At 45.6% G+C, this 21,918-nt stretch overlaps 1 protein-coding gene across 1 annotated transcript in view; it reads right to left on the minus strand.

Annotated features, from left to right (window-relative positions):
• ALDH8A1 (aldehyde dehydrogenase 8 family member A1) overlaps positions 1-18,333 on the minus strand; it is a 33,112-nt gene extending 14,779 nt beyond the window's left edge. Inside the window, exons 1-5 of the mRNA XM_062186806.1 lie at positions 18,127-18,333; positions 13,274-13,421; positions 12,250-12,405; positions 8,820-8,969; positions 1,039-1,295 (exon numbers count right to left, since the gene is read on the minus strand). Of these exons, the coding sequence (XP_062042790.1) occupies positions 1,039-1,295; positions 8,820-8,969; positions 12,250-12,405; positions 13,274-13,421; positions 18,127-18,264 (849 nt within the window). The 5' untranslated portion in view covers positions 18,265-18,333. The remainder of the gene's footprint in view (positions 1-1,038; positions 1,296-8,819; positions 8,970-12,249; positions 12,406-13,273; positions 13,422-18,126) is intronic.
• Positions 18,334-21,918: the final 3,585 nt, after the last annotated feature.

A 21,918-nucleotide genomic window follows, 5' to 3' on the forward strand; every position in this document is an offset into this window, starting at 1 on the left:
GTTCTAAGTCTTTGGCCTAAGTCTTTATTCTCTGCCTAAATGAAAATGTCCTTTGGAGAAAAGCCTTCTAGGCATCAGTGCCAAAAAATACTGCACAAGAGCAGGCATGGATCCCCTGTCCATGAAGTTACTATCTAGCTGATCTGCTCTAGCGTTCTTAACCCTTTGGATGCTATGGCCTTGAAGGATATGCTGAAACTATGGCACTCAACAAACATCTGTTATACAATGCCAGGAGACTCTCTGAAGCTCATCACAGACTCCACATAGAGAAAGCTGCTTTAGGCCATTTTGGATATTTCTAACTCACGTGTGAATGCATTGGGGATACTTTTCGGGAGAGAACACAATTTACTGCAAAGGAGATGTTGGGATGGTAAGAAGGGACAGGACAACTGTGTGGATCAAGGAATAGAGAAGCTTGGAGCAGCAAAATCAGTCATTTTGCCTGTGGCTGGTACCTGATGAGAGGTGTGAAACCCAAGGCCAGTACCATGGCACAGTAGGTTAATCCTCCGCCTGCTGTGCCTACATCCCATATGGGTGCCGGTTTGAGTCCCGGCTGCTCCTATTCCGACCCAGCTCTCTGCTATGGCCTGGGAAAGCAGTGGAGGATGGCCTAAGTGCTTGGGCCCCTGCACCCACATGGAAGACCCAGAAGAAGCTCCTGGATCCTGGCTTTGAATCGGCACAGCTCTGGCCGTTGTGGTCTTCTGGGGAGTGAACCATTCATGGAACTCTTCTCTCTCTGTCTCTCCCTCTCACTGTCTATAACTCTACCTCCAAATAAATAAATAAAAATCTTTTAAAAAGTGTGAAACCCAAGCAGAGGAGCTTGCTCAACAGAAACTGTGAGTACACGAGATCACTGGTCGATGCTGAGGTCAAACAGGCAGTCAATAGAACAACGCGGGGTACCGAGCCTCCTGCAACTGAAATGGGGCTGGATGGACCTTGTCACTCCTGGGCTTCACCCTGTGATGAAACGGATCCCACTTGACAGGGCCACAGGGCGGGGGCGGGCCCCAGAGGACATACCTGGTTGGCAAAGCTGGACCTGACGGTCTCCGGAATGCACTCCTCCAGGTTGGCGTCCTCAAAGATGATGGCGGGATTCTTGCCCCCCAGCTCCAGGGAGAGCTTCTTGCAGTGGGGAGCACTCAGCTGGGTAATGCGCTCAGCTGTGGGCTGGCTCCCAGTGAAGGAGATCACGGGCACCTCTGGGTGGGCCACCAGGGCCTCACCTACCCTGGGCCCTGTTCCAAACACAATATTGACCACCCCTGGAGGAACACCTGCATGGGAAATAGTATTAGTGCCGGCCATTCTCCTCGCTGCAATGCAGACTTCGGGTGACGTCGAGCGTCTCCTTGCGAGTGTGATAGGTTCAGTAGATTGGCTGCAGGTGTATGTGGGGGAAGCTCTTGAGGGGTTTGACAGAACTTTATGGCTGTCTCTAGTTTAACAGCAAAGACTACAGAGTCACCTCTGCCTATAGCCCCCGCCAAGTGGAATTCCTCTGAGTGTTTTGTTCTGGAGCAAGGTAGGTAAGAGTACATCCTAGGTTATTCATTCCACAATACCCACAAGGCCTTGGGGGCCAAGAATGCAGGACAAGACCAGAGGGGCAGCAGCGCCCTGCTCCGATGTGGTATCCAGGAGTCACAGTGTGGCATGAAATACATGCAAAAATGCCACACAGGCACAGAGAAGAGATGGACTAACTTGGCTCACGGGAGCGGGGGAAGGCTCCCCAGGGAGGCTGAGTTTTGAGTTGGAAGTCCAGAGCCCCATGATAGGGGCAGAACCACTACTCTCTAAAACCGGCTTCCCAGGACCAACGTCAACCAAGAACAGGAGCCCTGATCTTTGAACACGAGACCCTCCTGCCCTGCGCCTAGATGTGCTGGCTTGTGTTTTCTACAAGCACTCGTCTACGTCTAGCGCAAGAAGGGATGCCAGTGAAGGCTCAATGCTGTCTGGTTTTTGTTCTCCATTGTATCCCTGGTGCCACAGCCTAGTTTGGTGCAAAGAGCTAACTCTGATAAAGGCTCACATTCATTGGGTGCGTCCTGTGGGCCAGCCATCGCCAGCAGTCCTGTCCCCTCTCTCGCCCTCCCAGCACCCTCTCAGATAGGAAGTACTGTCGCTATCTCTTCACCTATGGGTACACTGAGGCAGAGTAAGATTGAAAAACAGTCAGCAAGCTAAGAAGTAATTGTTAAGTAAAGGAAAAGTTTGAACTGATGCTCAGGGTACAGTATGCCTGCTAGAACTGGCTTGGGAACTTGGGAAGCTGTACGTAGTGTCCAAAGAGAAACTCATGTGCACAGTCGTGTTGTGTCTACAGGGCCACTAGGTTTGCCAGCTGAATTTTTGTCTCTCTTCCTCCAGGCTGGCACTGTGATGGGGCTAGAAATCCTGCCATGTATCAGCTTTTGGGATTGCATCTCTACTCCTGGCTAAGCCCCACTGAGACCTACCTAGGGTGCATGTTTCTACTTCAAGAAATGGTGTCCAGAAAAGAGCGGGGGAGATGGGCTCTTCCCAGCACCCACCGTGTGGACATGGAAGTGGTCAGCAGTGGCTTCCCTGTGGACTGAGAGGCAGAGAGTGTAGCAGAGGCTGACAGACAGAGGGACGGCCAGTCCGCCCCCAGCTCGCAGCCACCATCCCCACCCTGGCCGAGGGGACAGTCAGCTCAGGGACCTAACAGCAAGGGCCTTCCCGCAGGTCACCTGCTGGGGCTGCCTGCCTGCTACCCCACACACAGCCACAGGGTCAGGCAGGGCAAAGCCGGGAATGTATACTGGGGGGTAACCATCAAACTACAACCAGAAAGAGGACCGGGAGCCAACACGAAATGATTGATGTGCTGGTAGGAGGCCATATTTGATCAGCTTTCCCAAATCCAGGACAACTGAGGGATTGCATTCAGGAGTCTTAAAAATGGGCTGTGTCTCCTAGGTATTCTACAGCCACAGAAACCATAGGAGCACCTGGCAATAGTGCTATTACATTGAGATTAACCTGTGGATCAGACAGCCGGTGACTACTGAAGGTGACTATTGAAGATGCTACCTGGGGCAGACTGCATGCCCTGGTATGACCCAGACACTTCCCCTGTGCTACAGCTCTGCTCTCACGGGGCTGCCAGTCAACTCTCCAGGGGTACAAGCTATCGTGAAGTAGCCCTGTCTTGGCACTGAGGGGAGGAAGCAGTGAGAGGACACTGTGGGTGAAGGAGACTTCTTAAAAGTGGAACAAGGAGCGGCCAGCACTGTGGCATGGCCGATAAGGCTGCTACCTACAGTGCCTGCATCCCGTATGAGCGCCGGTTCAAGACCCGGCTGTTCCGCTTCCGATCCGGCTCTCTGCTATGGCCTGGGAAATCACTAGAAGATGGTCCAAGTGCTTGGGATCCCTGTACCCACATGGGAGACCTAGAAGAAGCTCCTGGAGAGGCGGCAAGATGGCGGAATAGGCAGGAAGCACACTTAGTCCGGGGGGAGAGAAAGTTCAATATAAGTGGAGATACTGCAGGGTCAAGGAAGAGTAGCGGATGAAACAGCAGAGGAAACTCTTCCGGAACTAGTGATTCACAGTGGACCTGCGTGGAGAGCGTGGGAGCCCAAGTTCGGGACACCAGCGGCAGACTCAACGCACCAGCGCTGGAACGCGAGGTGAGCCGAACCTCCATAGCCCGAGATACCAGCAGGCAAGCGGAAAGAGGAGGCTAGAGGGAACAAGGCTTGAAACTCCGTGGGAAAAAGTTCACCAGGCTAACTAGAAGAGAGAGAAAAAAAAATAAAAAAAGTGACTGATACGGACACAAGTTTCTCTCTCTCCGCTCACCTCTCAAAGGCGAGCAAGACAGAGCAGGCGCCATTTTGGACATACGTCATAAGCAGGGCGACCTCAGGTCTGCACCAGCCCTGAGCCTAGCAGAAAAACCTGACTCTGTGGGGAGGGGTGAAATAACAGGAGATTAGCATCTAACTTGGCAACCCAGTGGGAGACTGCAGGAGAATTGGAGCCCACACTGAGGGCAAAAGAGATTCCCTGTGTGGCCCTCGGGAAAGAGCTTCCGATCTCTGGCTCCTGTGGGTATATCATTTGCCTGCTAACTACCTCCAATTACGTTCAGCTGTGCGGAATTACTTCCCTTTTAAATCAAAAAAAGAAAGAGAGATTTACCACACCTAACCTGGGAGTGTCATCCTTGACACACCTCAACCCTGAGGAACCAAACACAGCTCTCAGTCCACACTCATCTCAAGCCTCTAAGGCTCCACTGAAAGCAGACAGTCCACTTAATATAGAGCCATAGTGTAACAAGAAAAAACACCACAGTGAAGAAACCAAATATCTCCAACATGCCAAACAACAAACGCAAAAACCAAGCTAACAAGAACAAGGAAGAAACTATGACGCCCCCAAATGAAAAAGACACCCCAATTCAAGATTATGAAGATGATGAGATCCAAGAAATGCAAGAAGCGGATCTCAAAAAATTGATAAGAACATTAAGAAGTTCTCAAAAACAAATTCTTGAACTACAGAAATCCTTCATGGACAAGATAGAAAATCTCTCTCTTGAAAGTGAAATATTAAGGAGGAATCAAAATGAAATGAAACAACTACTGGAACAAGAAACTCTGATAGTGACTAGAAATCATAATGAAATGAAGAGTTCAATAGATCAAATGACAAACACATTAGAGAGCCTTAAAAACAGAATGGGCGAAGCAGAAGAGAGAATATCAGACTTAGAAGACAGAGAACAGGAAAGGAAACAGGCAAACCAAAGAAAAGAAGAAGAAATTAGAAATCTAAAAAATATTGTCGGGAATCTACAGGATACTATTAAAAAACCCAATATTCGGGTTCTAGGTGTTCCTGAAGGCATGGAGAAGGAGAAAGGATTAGAAGGCATTTTCAGTGAGATACTAGCAGAAAATTTCCCAGGTTTGGAGAAGGACAGAGGCATCTTAGTACAGGAAGCTTATAGAACCCCTAATAAACATGACCAAAAGAGATCCTCACCACGACATGTTGTAATCAAACTCACCACAGTGAAACATAAAGAAAAGATCCTAAAAGGTACAAGAGAGAAACGTCAGATCACTCTTAGAGGATCTCCAATTAGACTCACAGCAGACTTCTCATCAGAAACCCTACAAGCTAGAAGGGAATGGCGAGACATAGCCCAGGTACTAAGAGAGAAAAACTGCCAGCCCAGAATACTATATCCTGCAAAGCTCTCATTTGTGAATGAAGGTGAAATTAAAACTTTTCATAGCAAACAGAAACTGAAAGAATTTGTTGCCACTCATCCTGCCCTGCAAAAGATGCTTAAAGATGTGTGACACACAGAAACACAGAAACATGGTCACCAATATGAAAGAAGGTAAAGGAAGGAAACCTCACAGCAAAAGATCACAGGAAGCTCAATTTCTCTTTGACATAGAATTAAACTCTGATGCTCTGTTAAAGCAATGTGTTAAAGTAATCTATTATGTTCTCTTGATGTCTGTTAAATTCTAATTGTTCAAAAACAGCTGAATTTTTATTAAGAGCTATGGGTTATTTAAATATGTGCTTTTTTCAAAAATTTGAATAATCACCTTGTAACAATGATCAAATTTGGTCTATGTTATGTCATGATTTTAAGAAATCTTATTTCAACCAGATATTTTGGATTTTGAGCCTTCTTGGCATTCTTGACAGGCATTCAAAAAATCAAAGTTTCAAACAATCTGGTCTCTAAAATTTCCAGTAAATCCTGGACTTTGGTTTTTCCAGTTTGGGCCCAACTGAAAAAATCGAAGGACCTATGTCTCTCATCTTATAGAGACACCAACTAATCAGTCTATTTGGAGTATATTAGAAGGACTGTCAAGATGTGATGTGGTACCAGACTTTAAGTTTCTATAATGGAAAATGCTATTAATACAAATGTTTGAGAATTAAAAAGTCTAATGATCTTGTGTTACTAGACATGATAGTTATCTTAATGAGAAAGCCCCAGAGGCTTAAAGGGTTAAATACTTGTAAAATCCTACAGGTGCTTTCAAAAATACTGTGAAGTAAGCAAGTGCCTCTTGTTGGTTGATGAGTTTATAATTTTAAACATGGCGACTTAAAGTCTTTTGTCATCCACAGTTATATATGATCTGCTGCTCATAAAACTAAAGCGTTGTTGGTTCTGTGTTTAGCTGTCCTCCTATAGGTTCCTATGGACTTTTTCCAGCCACTTTTATTGTATTCAGTACTTTGGGATGGCTCTATAAACAGATGAAGCCAATAATGTATTAACAGTACCAACTGAGAGAAAGTATGGTTAACTGAGGTTACTAAAAAGAAAAAGCAATTCAAATCAATTGGCAATCTACAAAAAGAGTTAAAGATTTTAAAAGCTATTATTAAAATTGCTATATTGGTCTATTATGCTTTATTATATGTGTGTACATATTGTATGTCCACATGGGGAAATTTTATTAAGAGTTTTATTTTAAATGGCTTATAGATAAGATTGTCCATAAATTTAAGCTGCTAAAATCAATCAAAGATACATTTTAATTTGTGGGACCTGAATCTGTGTATCATATGTTTTAGACTTGTTGGTAGAAAGAAACTAAAAACATTTTAGATGGTTGTGCTTAAGTTTACTGGCTAAACAAACTACACCATGTTAGATATTTAAGAGGTGTTTTCAAATACATGATTCTTAAAATTTATAGAAGGCATTGGACCTTCTGGGAAATGTTTTCTTAAGTTGTTATCTAATGGTTGAAACGGTTTGCTAAGTATTCATGTGATATTGCTATTGTCAGCAAGCGATCTAGGACTTGCTCCCTCATTTCTCTATTCTAAGCCCAACTTGTTCTTTCATTTCTCTATTCTCTTCAAGGTAGGAAACTAATTCTATTATGAAGGAATCTGTAGGATGCACAATTTAATCTTTAGACCTTATAAAAGAGATGGCTAACATTTTTCTGCAATAGCATAGCCAAAATAAGAACTCAAATAATAATCTCATAGCTAGATTCACTTCGCCATCAGCGAAGTATACAATAAGTAGAAAAAACCTCCCTTTCAGACCAAAGGGAAAGAAAGTTTTTAAGTGAGAATATAATTTTCCTCATGGACATTGTCTACCTTAGAAAAACTACAGAACATGCCTGTGACTATAGACTTGTAGTTCAGGCCACCGAAGATTAGAGATGGGAAACGGGCACTCCCTTGACTTGCATCCTCTGGTATGCTTTAACACAAACCAGGAGGAAAGGAAAGCTCGGCATCAGAAGCAATGGGTGGCAGGCCTATTAATGGCTGATCTGTACAGTGATCTGCCCTCAAGGAGACCCAACAGGCCAGTCCACTGCAGTGGCTTTCAATGTGGTAAGCCTGGGCTTCAGCAGAAGTCAGCTTGTGAAGAGCCCTGGCAGCTCTGCCAAGAGTTGGATCACTGGAAATGGACCTGCCCTGGAGTCGAAGGATGCCCAGGTCAGAGCCACAGATCTTATTGGCTCTAAGCTGAAAAGCCCTTCACTCAGCCCAACTTCCAAAGGGACCACTGCAGCTGAGGGGATGGTCAAGTAGGGTCAGCAACATTGCAGGCAGAACTGTACATTTCTTGTTAGAGATGCCACCTGCCTTTACCTGGCCAGCTCTCCTCCCAGGCCAGCCAAGTAATGAAAGTCAACAGAGTGCCTTCCCCTAGGAGGTTCACACCTCCCTTAGGATATACCCCATGTGAAGAGATAGATAGGTCTGGGCCTCTGAATTTACAAGGCCTAAAGCCCACCAGATTATTATCAAGCCCCTTCTGTCAGGTTCTATTTGCCTCTCAATCAGAAAACTTAATTGTAGCTTAGACAGCACCTTTCTTAGCTCCTCTAATAATGACTCTGTCCTTTGTTCTAGGCCCTGTCTAGTGCACTTGGGCCTCATTCCTTTGTAATCATAACCTCTACTCTACCACCAATGGCTCTACTCCCAACATGTGTGTACTGATGGTCCTCTTCCCCACTTAATGCTGTATAATTGTTCAAACCTGGTAAATGCCACTCTTAGGATCATTGGTTACTATCCTCACTCTGTCTTTTATGACCTTGTCTAAATATGATCAGAGTCGGAAAACTTGGAAGGCTTCCATAGCCTTGGCAACTCATGACGACAGCCTAAGATGGTTACTGGCGCCATAAACTAGAGTGTCAATTTGTTGGGTCAACAACAGGAGCCACTGTGCACTTGCTCCTCATGTGGGATCTCTGTCCTTAATGTGCTGTACATTGTGATTTAATGCTATAACTAGTACTCAAACAGTATGTTTCACTTTGTGTTTCTATGTGGGTGCAAACTGTTGAAATCTTTATACTAAATTGATCTTCTGTATATAAAGAGAATTGAAAATGAATCTTGATGCAAATGGAAGGGGAGAGGGAGCAGGAGGGGGGAGGGTTGCGGGTGGGAGGGAAGTTATGGGGGGGGGGGGAAGCCATTGTAATCCATAAGCTGTACACTGGAAATTTATATTCATTAAATAAAAGTTAAAAAAAAAAAAAAAAAAAAGAAGAAGCTCCTGGCTCCTGGCTTCAGATCAGCACAACTCTCTCTCTGTTTCTGTTTCTCCTTCTCTCTCTCTGCAACTCTGCTTTCAAATACATAAATAAAACTTAAAAAAAAAAAACCGATCAAGGCGTCCACACCCAGCAATGCCCCGGAAACCACTTCACCACTGTATGGAAAGTTTTTCTTTGGTGCAACTCTGCTAAAACCCTGTGTCCCCCACCCCACCCCACACCCGCTGTTACCTGCTTTGTTCAGAAGTTTACACAGCATCCAGGCAGTCACGGATGTCAGCTCGCTGGGCTTGGCTATCACCGTGTTCCCGGCAGCAATGGCCGGGGCTATCTTCCAGGTCAGCAGGTAGAGTGGCAAATTCCAAGGACTGATGAGACCAGCTGAGGGTTGAGAACAGAAGCATTGTCCAGGAAGCCACGCCCCTTGGAGGCAGACAGGCCCACGGGGCTATTACTGCAGTACCTTTTCAAGCTGCATTTGTAGGTAACTTCTAAAAAACATTATAAATGGGGTGGGTACTGGGTTCAGCGGTTAACACACCATCTGGGTTGCCTTCATCCCATGTCAGAATGCCCAGGTTCAAATCCTAGCTTTGCTTCTGATTCTAGCTTCCTGCTAATGCCCACCCTGGGAGTCAGCAAAGCCCGATTTCTTGGGTCCTTGCCACCATACTCAGACCCAGATTGCGTGTCTGGCTTCTGGCTTCAGCCCGGACCATCCCTGGCCTTTGCGGGCATTTGGCGGGGGGGGGGAGGGAGGCAGCAGATAGGAGATTTCTTTCACCCCCAACCCAACCCCCGTCTCTCTCTCTCTCTCTCTCTCTCTCTCTGTGCAATAAACAGAAATCTTTAAAAACATATTTGCACAACTGTACTTATAAAGCACAGTAAAATCAACACAATTTACTCATTTTTAGATGGCTTACAATTATAACTATGAACACTACAACTTAAGCTCCAGGACTACAAGGTCAGGTCCCTCACCAATCAGTTCCAGGATGTGGTACATTTTGAGATTCATTGGCTGAATTATGCTGTTCAAAAAACATATAAAATAAAATAAAATAAAATAAAATAAAATAAAATAAACGTATCGGGGCCAACATCATAACATAACAGGTTAAGCCACTGCCTGAGGCGCTGGCATCCCATTTGGGTGCCTGTTCGAGTCCTGGCTATTCCACTTCCCATCCAGCTCTCTGCTAATGGCCTAAGAAAGCAGCAGATGATGGCCCAAGTACTTGGGCCCCTGCACTCATGTGGGAGATCCAGATGAGGCCCCTGGCTCCTGGCTTCAGTCTAGCCCAGCCCTGGCCATTGCAGCTATGTGGGGAGTGAACCAGCAGATGGAAGGTTTCTCTCTCTCTCTCTCTCTCTCTCTCTCTCTCTTTCCTTTTCTGTATGACTCTGACTTTCAAATAAATAATTAAATATTTAAAAATAATAGACTAATAGGCCGGTGCTGTGGCTCAATAGGCTAATCTTCCACCTGCGGCGCCAGTACCCCGGGATTCTAGTACCAGTTGGGGTGCCAGATTCTGTCCCGGTTGCTCCTCTTCCAGTCCAGCTCTCTGCTGTGGCCCGGGAAGGCAGTGGAGGATGGCTCAGGTCCTTGGGCCCTGCACCTGCATGGGAGACCAGGAGGAAGCATCTGGCTCCTGGCTTTGGATCGGTGCAGCGCACTGGCCATAGCAGCCATTTGGGGGGTGAACCAATGGAAAAGGAAGACCTTTCTCTCTGTCTCTCTCACTGTCTAACTCTGCCTGTCAAAAAAATAATAATAATAGACTAATAAAAGATGTATCCCTCTACCTTATTAAGCTGTCCAGCTGCTATTTCTTCTACAAGTTTCTCTACCTGTTTCTAATCTTTTGTGAATTGGGACATAAAATTCCTAGCTATATAGGATTAGTTGTAAAATGGGAGCACAAATGTTCTGCACGTTCCTGGTGGGGCCCCCCTCTCCACAAGGCCAGAGAGCTTTGATGTCCAGGCTGTGCAGGCCACCTAGACTACTCAGAAGATTTTCTTCAAAGATGTTTAAATTTACTTTTATTTCTTTGAAAGGCAGAGTAACAGAGAGAGAGAGAGAGAGAGAGAGAGAGAGAGGGAGAGATCTTCCACCCACTGATTCACTCCCCAGATTTCTGGCCAGACCAAAGCCAGAAACCTGGAACTCCATCCACATGTCTCCTGTGGGTGGCAGGGGCCCAAGGACTTGAGCCATCACCCGCAGCCTGCTAAGGTGCATTAGTGAGCAGGAAGCCGGACTGGAAGGCGGAGGTGGGATTCAATCCCAAGCACTCTAACACAGGATGTGGGCATCCCAAATGGTGGCTTAACCCACTGTGCCACAACGCCTGTCCCAGTAAACATTTTTTTAGAAGATTAATGTGGGTGCCTTAGCAGGAGGCTGGAGCAGAAGCAGAGGTGGGACTCTCTCCCAGGCTCTCAGATATGGGATGCGAGTGCCCCCAGGGGTGGCTCAGCCCACTGCATCACAATGGCCAGCCCCAGAAGATTCTCAAGTAGCAATCCTCTGTCGACTCCCACCTGTCCACTCCAACCTGTCAGGGTTACCAGCATCCAGAGTGTGGCTCCCTGCAATCGTCTGAAACTGCCCGGGTTTCCAATCATAAAACACACAAATATAAAATCTACCTTATGAACAAGGAAATGGATTTGGCTCATTTGATACTCTGCCCTCAAGCCTGTGCTGTGAAAATAAGTGTATAATTTAGATTACTAGTTTCCCATTGAAAAAAATGTCTTCAGGGGAGATTAGAGGATTTTTGTAGCATAACAAATCAGCATACTTTTTTAGGCAGAAGTTAGAGGTTTCTCTAATGTCTTGAAAATATGATTTCCAAAGAGCTCAAAGAATCCATGCAATAAAATGTCTCATTTTTCTTCCTTCTATTAACATTCACAGAAGTAACAAGCAAGAGCAGGATGTTTCTTCTCAGGGCAAACAGTGACATCTAGTGGACAGTTCTAGTCATTGCATATATATTTCTCGGTTTCCCCAAAGAGACCAATGACTAAGGGAAGCGAATCATTCTGTCAAGCCTTATTTACCACGTGCCTGGCATTACTTTAAGGCCCTACATTTATTAATTTATTTAATTCATATCAATGTATATATAACTATAAAATTGAACTTTTATTCTAGCTTTTCAGATAAGCACATAGAAACAACCACTACACTCTCTGGAAATAGATTATTTTTTAATTATATAAGAGTGCTTCAAAATGTGTGTAGAAAATGGAATTAACAGATACATTCCATATGTCCCCAAATTTGAAACCCGTGAACTCAAGGGGTCTTCAAAAAGTTCATGGAAAATGTATACTATGAAAAAACAATGCCTGGATGTCAAATTTTTTAGCTCAAAATAAGTTTATGTGGCAATTCCATTTTTCCAGGAACTTTTTGAAGCACTCTCAAAGTAGGAAAAACGTCCTGGAATATGAATGTACTCTGCACAAGATCTTCCAAGATCATGCTCTAAGAGTAAATAGGGAATGTGACCCAAAGAAGACAAACAGGCATTTGAGGCTGACAAAGCCTCGGTTAAAGCAGAAAAACTCGGCTCCTTCCGTGCCCTTCGTCTGCTCCTGGAGCTCCATTCTGTAGAATCTCCGTCTATCGTGTACCTACCGATGCCCACCGGGGTGCGCACGGTGTAGTGCAGGCAGCCCACGTGGTCCATGTGCGTGCACTCGGTCGTGTGGTGCAGGCTGGAGGAGGCGAAGAACCGGAAGTTCTGCACCGACCGTGGAATGTCCATGGTTCTAGCCAGGGTGATGGTTTTCCCTGGAAGAAGGCGGCCCCATTATTGTGGGTGTATTTCACCTCTGGCCACCTGCTTTTTGCCACACGTACCCCAGTGTAGCCCGGGCCAGCCTGCATCACACACACACACACTGATCATTTATAACATGTAATAACATACATTTATATAAACTCATATAAAATACAATGACATATACAAGAACAGATAGTAATGTCTATGAAGTTATAGGGATCCCCCTGGCTTCCACCTGGCCTAGCTCTGGCCGCTGTGGCCATCTGGGAAGTAAACTAGTGGCTGAGAGAGTTCTCTTTCTCCATCTCTTGTCCACTCCGCTTTCAGATCAATAAATCTTTCTAAAAAAGGGGGTCAGGGGTTCCAACCTCAGGACAATAATCTTCGCTTGGTGGAGTGAGCGCTTCATAGACCTCACCATGAATTTACCGATGCTACCGCGTCACCGACACAGTCACCAGGCTTCGTGCATGTGACAGAGGGGAGGAAATACTGGCTGGATTTGCCCATCACACCCACACACACACACATCACTTTACAGACACGTGGTGTGTACTGCGTGTCCTCCAGGCACACAGCTGCGCTCCTCCCGCTCGCCCCTCAGCTGCCACGCGCGTCCCAGCTCCCGGGAAATGAGCTGAGCGCGGGGCTGCGTGGGGGCCCCGGGAGGCACGCGCTGAGGGGCAATGTGAAGAATCACAGGGGTCCTGCGTCCCACCCAGGCGCTGAGGAGGCGAGAGCGTACCTGATAAGTGGAAGGAGGCCGGGTAGGGCCAGCAGCTGCGTGGTGTGCCACAGCTTTTGTAAGCGTTGCCTAAGACACCTGCGCCCAAGCCCGGCTCTGCTAGAGAAAGATCCTGCGCGCAGGGCTCTCACCTTGGTCTCTGGATTCCGCCCGCGCCAGCTCCTCCAGGGACTGCTCCAGCAAATCTGCCACCTGGTTCAGCACCCTAGCGCGCTCCTGTGGACTCCGGGAGGACCAGCCCGGAAAGGCCCCCCTCGCAGCCTCCACGGCGGCCTCGATCTAGAGGAGCAAAGAGAGAGAGTGTTGCTTCTTCTTGAAGGGCCGGAGGAATCCGGAAGCCACAGGTCCCTACACACCTGGCGATTTTTTCTGCCTGATTTCAATTATTCAGCATGGCCCGGAGCTGAGGTCCCCACATAGAAGACACAGATGTGTACGCCCATGGCCAAAGAGGGTGCTGCGGTTTGCAGGGAACCGGGCCCTCCCCAGGCTAGGGCAGGAGTGCGTCGCCCCGAGGTTATGTGCATGCTATTAAGAGGGCGAGAGGGAATCCGACTCTGGGGGTAGGGGGGCTTTGCAGAGGAGTGGTTAGATCAGATTAGGTCGACAGGGTGCAGCCCAGCATTGAGAGAGGCCACACAGCCCCAGGAGCTCCTGTCTCCCGCCCTGTGCTGCCTGCCCCCCCCCCAGGACCCTGGCAGCCAGCCCCCCCCCCCCCCCCCAGGACCCTGGCAGCCAGGCCATGGCCCGATGGGGGCCCTGATCTTTGCCTGTCCAGAAGCATGAGCCAGAGTGAGCCTCCCTCCTTTATACAGCCACCTGCCTCGGCTATTCTGTTCAATTAACAATAAGCTGACCAATACACAACAACACAGAAAAACACTCTGTTTCAGCAAAGGTACCTAGAACGTGGCAGTCAGATAAACAGAAAAACAACTGTTTGGCTCTTAATGGCTATGCATTTTCACTACTTCCAGATAGTCATTTTTAAATATTGTAGGAGAGAGGACATTTACCCATTTGATTGACAAGTCTGATTCAATATTTATCGTTTAATTTTTATATATAAGAGAAAATGCAAAATATCTTATTTCATTTCATACCTTTTAAAATTCTGTATTGAGAGTGTTACTGTGTTCTCTTTTTCCACATGATTATATTTTTTTAATTTTAATTTTTAATTAGTTTTTAACAAATTCAATGTGATTTGTAGATAGAATTGTAAGAACTTAATATCTCTTTCTCCCTCCCTCCCCCCGTCCCTCCCACTCTTTCTCCCTTTCTTTTCAGTTTTTGAGATAACATTATAAAATTGCTTAATTTTAAAATTGCTTAATACTTCACCAAATAAGAAGTTTAAAAAGTAAAAAGCAAAAGACTCCAGTGGGACTATAGACAATCAGCTGGATCCAATAAGACAAATCTCGCATGTTCTCCCTTATATGTGGGAGCTAAACTTTAAAAAAGCAAACAAAGGCCGGCGCGTGGCTTAACAGGCTAATCCTCCACCTTGCGGCGCTGGCACACTGGGTTCTAGTCCCGGTTGGGGCACCGGAGTCTATCCCAGTTGCCCCTCTTCCAGGCCAGCTCTCTGCTATGGCCCGGGAAGGCAGTGGAGGATGGCCCAAGTCCTTGGGCCCTGCACCCGCATGGGAGACCAGGAGAAGCACCTGGCTCCTGGCTTTGGATCAGCACGATAAGCCGGCCGCAGCGGCCATTGGAGGGTGAACCAACGGCAAAAAGGAAGACCTTTCTCTCTGTCTCTCTCTCTTACTATCCACTCTGCCTGTCAAAAAAAAAAAATATATATATAAAAAAAAAGCAAACAAAAAGAAGAAAGAAATGCATGTGTGTATCAGTATTATTGCAAATACAATTTTGCAAAATTTTGTCTTATATCTTTGTCAAACCAATGGTTAAGAATGCTAAACTAGACCAGTGCCGCGGCTCACTAGGCTAATCCTCCACCTGCTGCACCGGCACCCCGGGTTCTAGTCCCGGTCGGGGCGCCGGATTCTGTCCCAGTCACTCCTCTTCCAGGCCAGCTCTCTGCTGTGGCCCGGGAGTGCAGTGGAGGATGACCCGAGTGCTTGGGCCCTGCACCTGCATGGGAGACCAGGAGGAAGCACCTGGCTCCTGGCTTCGGATAGGCGCAGCGCGCCGGCCGCAGCTGCCATTTGGGGGGTGAACCAACGGCAAAGGAAGACCTTTCTCTCTGTCTCTCTCTCTCTCACTAACTCTGCCTGTTAAAAAAAAATGCTAAACTACTGTAGTTTTAATGATCTGTGATTAAGATGTACTGTATGTGGCTGCCATGGTCATCATTCCATTCAATTATTGTTAACAGCCGTTGGCTATGCTCATTTTATAGATGGTGAAACTGGGGCTCAATAAGCTTAAGTCATTCCCCTGAGGTCACACAGATAATCAGGATTCAAACCCAGAGCTCTGTGGCCCTTGAGAGGAGCGAGGAGTGGTTCACCTGTTATGACAGAACCACATCCTTGGCCCCTGCCAAACTCCGCCCAATCAAAGAGGCCTCTATGGGAGAAGAAGGATCGGTGGTGGCTGGAGGCCTAGTTTTGGAGCTGCTTGCAACAGGCAACAATACTCAATGCCTGGAGAGCCATGGACAGGGCTCAGATGTGACGCAGGCGCAGTGAATTTTCCCAGCATCAGCTTTCTCCTCTCTCCAGCGGTGGCTAAGCAATGGTTTCCCAGAGGTGGCTCATCCCTCCCAAGTCTGCCACGTGCACCCAGAGTGGACAGTTGCTCGCATCTCTCTTGCACTGCTGGGCCAGTCTCAGGCGCGCTGCTTTTCCATGCGCCCTGGGGCAGCCCCCTGCAGCCTTCTCCTGTCGCCTGCTCTGACAGCACCCAGCCCCTGAGCCCCTGCTGGCCCTCTCACAGGAGGCCAGACCCACACAGCTCCTTGTTTTCCTCCTCATGGATCAAAGCCACGTTCAGCTGAGCTGAAGGTAAGGTGTAAGATGACGCTCCTCTTAATTAGAAATTCCTGGAGACACAGTGGCTTCACCTGAAAACCAGAAACTCGGCTTCACAGCCAGGATGTGGGAAGAGATGGGGCCTTTGGTGATCTCCACTGTGAGCTGCAGCCATGGGGAGCCCCCCTGCAGCCAGCAAGAAGAGCTTCATTCCTACCACCATCAACGTATATGTAGGACCCTTGTGCTACTTGGGAAATTCAAGTCCATTCACCTCCCCTAAGTTGTTCTAGGTTACGTGTTTTGGTATGTATAGAATGTGTATAGAGTGTTAATATTCTCTAAGCATTTATTATATGCCAGGCACCAGGGGCTTTGCCTGTGTTAGTCTGTTTCGTCCTCAGAGCACTGTGAATTAGGAGTTACAGTTATCACCCCCATTTTATAGATGAGGAGACTGAGGCACAAAGAGCTTCAGCTCTAACTCAAGGTCACAGACACCCAGCTGTGAGAGCTGGGCTTTGCAGCCAGGCGGGCTGACTCGAAGCTGTGCTTATGATTGCAATGCTGTAATGCAAATGTGCCAAAACACACACACACACACACACCTGTGTGCGTGCATGCCCGTCGATCCGGGCATCAGAGATGAGAGAGTTAGCACACCATCCTCTGTAAAGTCAGCATGGTGACAAAGTCTAATTTCTAGGTTGCTATAGCTTGAAACTCAAGGTAAGCCCTGTTGAAGGCTCAGTGAGCTGAATGTGAAGCGCCTCACCAGCGCGGAGGAAGTGGCAGTCACTGTTAGCACCAGCAGCCATTTCTTTGCAAGTGACTTTTTGGACAGTTGGCCATGTGGTTTGTCTGGTGATCAAAACTGGAACTAATGGGACACAATAGGCTATCAGTGAGTTGGACTGCGAGCAGTGGGCAGCACCTCTGACTGTGTTAGCAGGTGCATCTGAGCTCATCCTGTATCCTGCAAAGGCATGATGCTGTGGGTGCAGACAAGATTTCTGCTGAATCTGCCAGATTCATCATTTCTTACCTCACTTTGGAAGACATTCTGGGGTAAGGAGAAATGAAATATGCAAAGCTGGATTTTCCACATTTTAGGTCATGTGAAGCAAACAAAATTGCAGGTTTACAGTTTAACCAATGAATTAAGCAATGTTTGCAAACTTTAACCCAAAGTCTAAAGGTTTTTTTTTTTAATGCAAGACAGGCCTGAAATACTAACAATACAGAAAAAAGAAAAAAAAATAACTATTCTTAAGGAAACTTTGCTTATAATATATATTTACATATGATGGCTACAATTACATTTTAAATAATTTTGTTCTTTGTGCCTTAAAAAGACTAAAGTGAACCCAGTCGACATTAGATGACAATACCTACATCAGCTGTGCTGACTGTCCCTGTTATATTTTCATGCTTAGTGCAACAAAGAACTAATCAAAACTATTACAAGTATTTGACAAAATTCCCCAAATGAAATCAATTCTCCATTACCTTTAAGCACTTTGAGTAAGAAAAATATGCTATTAAATATAAATCCCAAAACCTATGGGAATTTGATTTTGAGTTTTGTCACTCAAATGAATGATTTTATTTTACTAGATATTTTGAAAACATGAGGAATCATTAGAGAACAATCTACAACTAAGCCCTAGGGGTTTTTAGTCTGTTTGTTTTAGAGAACTGTGTTACTTCTATTAGGGAATGTCAGGACTGCCCCCCCACCCACACACCAAAAAAAAAAAAAAAAAAAAGAAAGAAAGGAAGGAAGAAAGCAAACTACATATCCAGACTTGTGTTAGGCTGGTGAGAAAATCAACTTTCTTTCAGGCAGAGTAGCCCAAGATTTGGTCTACCACCTACACCCAGTTACACGATGTTCTTAGAACTACAATCTTCCTTCTGTTGATGTTTAACAATTCTGGACCTTCCTCTACCTCCCTTTGCCTTCAGAACTTAGTTTCCCCACAATATTCCAATGTCTTAAATATTAAATTCGGTTACCTCTGGGTGCATCTACTCACCTCTTCTTTGCCACTGTTGGGTACCTTGCAATACACCTCCCCTGTCGATGGGTCGTAAGAATCTATGTAAGACTTACAAGGGAAAAATGTTCCGCCTATGAAGTTTTCCAGTACCAAAGGTGCCTCTGTCGCAGCCATCGTAAGGAAAAACTTTGCCTTCTCCTTTCCCCTTAGTCACCCAGCTGCCCCTACTTCTGAGTTCCTCTCCTCTCTTCTGGTCTTTATATCCTTGTTTGCCACTCAGTGGAAGTGGGAGGAGACCTGCCGCTCCCAGAGTTCCCAGTCTCCAAACTCAGAACCAAGGGAGCCCTCAAATATGCCTCAGGCTTCCAGGACTTTATGGAAAATAAGCAATAAGGTGCTGAACTAACACCCACTTATATGCACACAGCCCCTTAGACTCTTCAAAAGGCTTCTGTGTGCGTGATTTTATTGCTCAAACACTGGTCAAATACCAGGCCTTGAGGCAAGTCCTTTTCATGAGTTACTTCATTTGCTCCACAAAACAATCTTATATGAAGCAAACATCATTTCTTCCCTCTTTATTTTAATTTTTATACTTTCATTGCTATGCAACACGTGCACTTATTTGTTGGATATAGTATTATAATTCAACACATGTATATATCATATAATGATCAAATCAGGGTGATTTGCATTTCTATCTTCTCAAATATTTTGAGGAGAATTGTCAAAATATACTCCAATTATTTTGAAATGTATAATTAATTACTACAGCTGCCCTATTATGCTATAGAACATTAGGACTATGTCTCCCCCTAATTGTGTGTGTGTGTGTATTTTAAGATTTATTTATTTATTTGAGAGGTACAGTTACAGGCAGAGAGAAGGAGAATCAGAGAGAGAGGTCTTCCATCCACCGGTTCACTCCCCAAATGGCTGCAAAAGCCAGAGCTGGGCTGATCGAAAGCCGGGAGCCAGGAGCTTCTTACTGGTCTCCCACGAGGGTGCAGGGGCACAAGGACTTGGGCCATCTTCTACTGATTTCCCAAGTGCATTAGCTGGGAGCTGCATCGAAAGTAGAGCAGCAGGGTCTGGACCAGGTCTCGAATAGGCACCCCTGTAGGATGCCACCACTGCAGCACAGGCTTAACTTTCTACACCACAACACTGGAATCTACTCAGCAGTGTTTGAATCCATCTCTTTATAATAAATCCACTTCTTCATTGAGCCTGGCGGGGCCACAGGAGCCGGGAAACCTTTCTCTTCCAAACAGGGTGCTATTGTTTGCTCCTTACGTTCCTGCACAACTCGTGTTGAAATCTAACACCCAATGCAATCGTGGTATCAAGAAGCGGGGGATTTAGGAGGTGAACTATGAGGGGCCATGAGGTTCCTGCTGTGTGGATGCAGTCGGTGCCCTCACAAAAGGGCCTCAGGGAACCAGGCCTTCTGTGCGCCACTCCGGCCTTGTGCAGATGCAGCCAGGGGCGCCATCTTCAAAGTGCAGAGCCCTCACCAGCCAGCTGACGTGCCCACACCCTCATCTTGGACTTTGCAGCCTCAAGAACCATAATCAATAAAGTTTATGTAAATGACCTAGTGCAGTTTGGTACAGCAGCAAAGGGGGTGAGATAGAGCTTTGGATGGGTAGCATTTTCTGCTGCTAACCTTTTTTTTTTTTTTAAGAGTCCATGGGTGAACAAACTCTTAATCTTCGTACAAACTTTAACCCCTTTCTTTAACCCTGCTACTTCTGTTTTCTGTTTTGGTTGTTAATTTCTGTTCCTCTGTAGGAGATTTGACTTTTCTCCTTGACCCATTTCAGGATGTTAGCCATGGGTACTCTGCAGTTTCATTGCAGGTTTCTTTTTATCTGCCACACTTGGAATGTGTTGTGCTGCTTTTACTTGTACATTCATGTCTTTCATGATCGGTTCTGAAAACTTTTTCAGCTACTTATACTTTAAATATTGTTGTATACCTCTTCTCTCTGTTCCCACTTTGTCAAACTTTAAATTTTCTACAAGCCTTCTCATTCTATTCAACATGAATTCTCTTCATATCTTTCTCTCTCTGTCCTGTATCCTGGGTAAATTTTATGATCTGTTTCAAATCACTTATTTTTTTCTTTTAGTTGTACCTGATCTATTTGATACCAGTTTTATAGTTTCAGTTAGTGATTTTTCACTTTTAAACATTGCATGGGTTGATTTTAAAGCATGTCTGGGGAGCAAACATTTAGGCCTGTGGTTAAGATGTCTGTGACCCATATCCGGGTACCAGCGCTGGCTCCTGACTCCAGGTTCCTGCTAACACAGACCCTGAAGGCAGCAGTGGTGGCTCTGGTAATCAGATCACTGCCACAAAGGTGGAGACCTGGATCAAGTCCCAGGCTCCCGGCTCTGGCCCTGGTCCAACCCTAGCTGTCATAGGCCTTTGGGGAATCAGTCAGTGGATGGCAGCTCTGTTTGTCTGCTACTCAATTTTTTTTTTTTTTAAGAAATCACAACCTTGGGGACAACATATAAAATAAGTAAGGAAATGAACTATTGTATGAAAATTGCCTGGCATGAGGTAGAAATTCAACTAACTGGTCAGTTTTTTTCATTCCTCCATACATTCGTGCCTTTTCTTTCAATCATTTTTCTATTATTGGCATTTTTTGTAAATTTTAGCTTTGCAGCTTGAGTCCATCTTTTAAAGAGAAAAATACAGATTTTCATTTACTGTAATAATTGCAATCTTTTGTCTTCATTTGATTAACTGTTTTCTACAAAACAGGTCTCTTTTGTCTTTCTCTTTTGTCTTTTGCATTGATATGAATAATTTTATTCGTTCTATTTAGTGGCTCTCCTAAACATTCTAAAAACTTGTTTTATGTGATTATCAGAATAATAAACAAAATAATATACTCCTCTTACAGACTATCAGTAATTTAATGCATTTCCTCTCCTCATATTTTATGTCACACTTGTAGGTATACTTCAATTCACTTATTTCATTATTTTGTTTTACATTATACTTTACAACTATATTTACAGTTAATTTACTTCTGTATATTTGAATAGCTTCATTGAGAGAGAAAAAGCAGTTCTGACAGCAAAGAGTTGGCCTGGGAATCCATGGCTATGTCACTGTGTTCTGCTGGTTAAAAATTCTCAATTCTGTCACCAGACAAGATTACTCCATGGTCCTGATAAAATGAAATACTGTACAGACCAAAACACTCATTTGCAAACCAGAAAAATGGCTACAAACTCCCTCTTGTGGCTAACATGAGTAACTCCAACTTCTTTCCATTCCTCTCACATGAACATTGACACTAATCCCACAATTACCCCCTCTTGCTGACAACACTCAAGCCAGAAGAAAGGGTGGCTCACAGGAGCCCTCCTCAAAATTACCTGCTCGGGCTCAGACTGCACAAGCCCCCTTCACACATCTTCCTGAGAAGCACCTGCATTCCCCAGTGGTGTGCAGTGTCTGGCTGCGACATCAGTCACACGTTGACGACAGCTGTGTCCTGGAGGTCTTTGATGACACTAACCAATGATGGCCACCAGCAGATGCTTGCTGCCGAATTTTCCAGCACCACCTCCCCAATCTTCAATTGGAGTGATCTGAGTATTTTTCCATCCTGCCTCCCCATGCACTCTTTCACCTGCTGGGATTCTTAGCCTCCTCTCTCAACAGCAGCCTAGCTGCATGAATTCATTAAAAATGTATTATGTGTTAAAATCCCTGGGAGTTAAGAGTTTTACCCGTAGGTACTCGGAGCTACTTTGCTCCTGTATACCTTTGTCTTTAGGAATTAGGTACTGCAGTAC

Source organism: Lepus europaeus, chromosome 3 (assembly GCF_033115175.1).
Source record: "Lepus europaeus isolate LE1 chromosome 3, mLepTim1.pri, whole genome shotgun sequence".
Classification (NCBI taxonomy): Eukaryota; Metazoa; Chordata; class Mammalia; order Lagomorpha; family Leporidae; genus Lepus; species Lepus europaeus.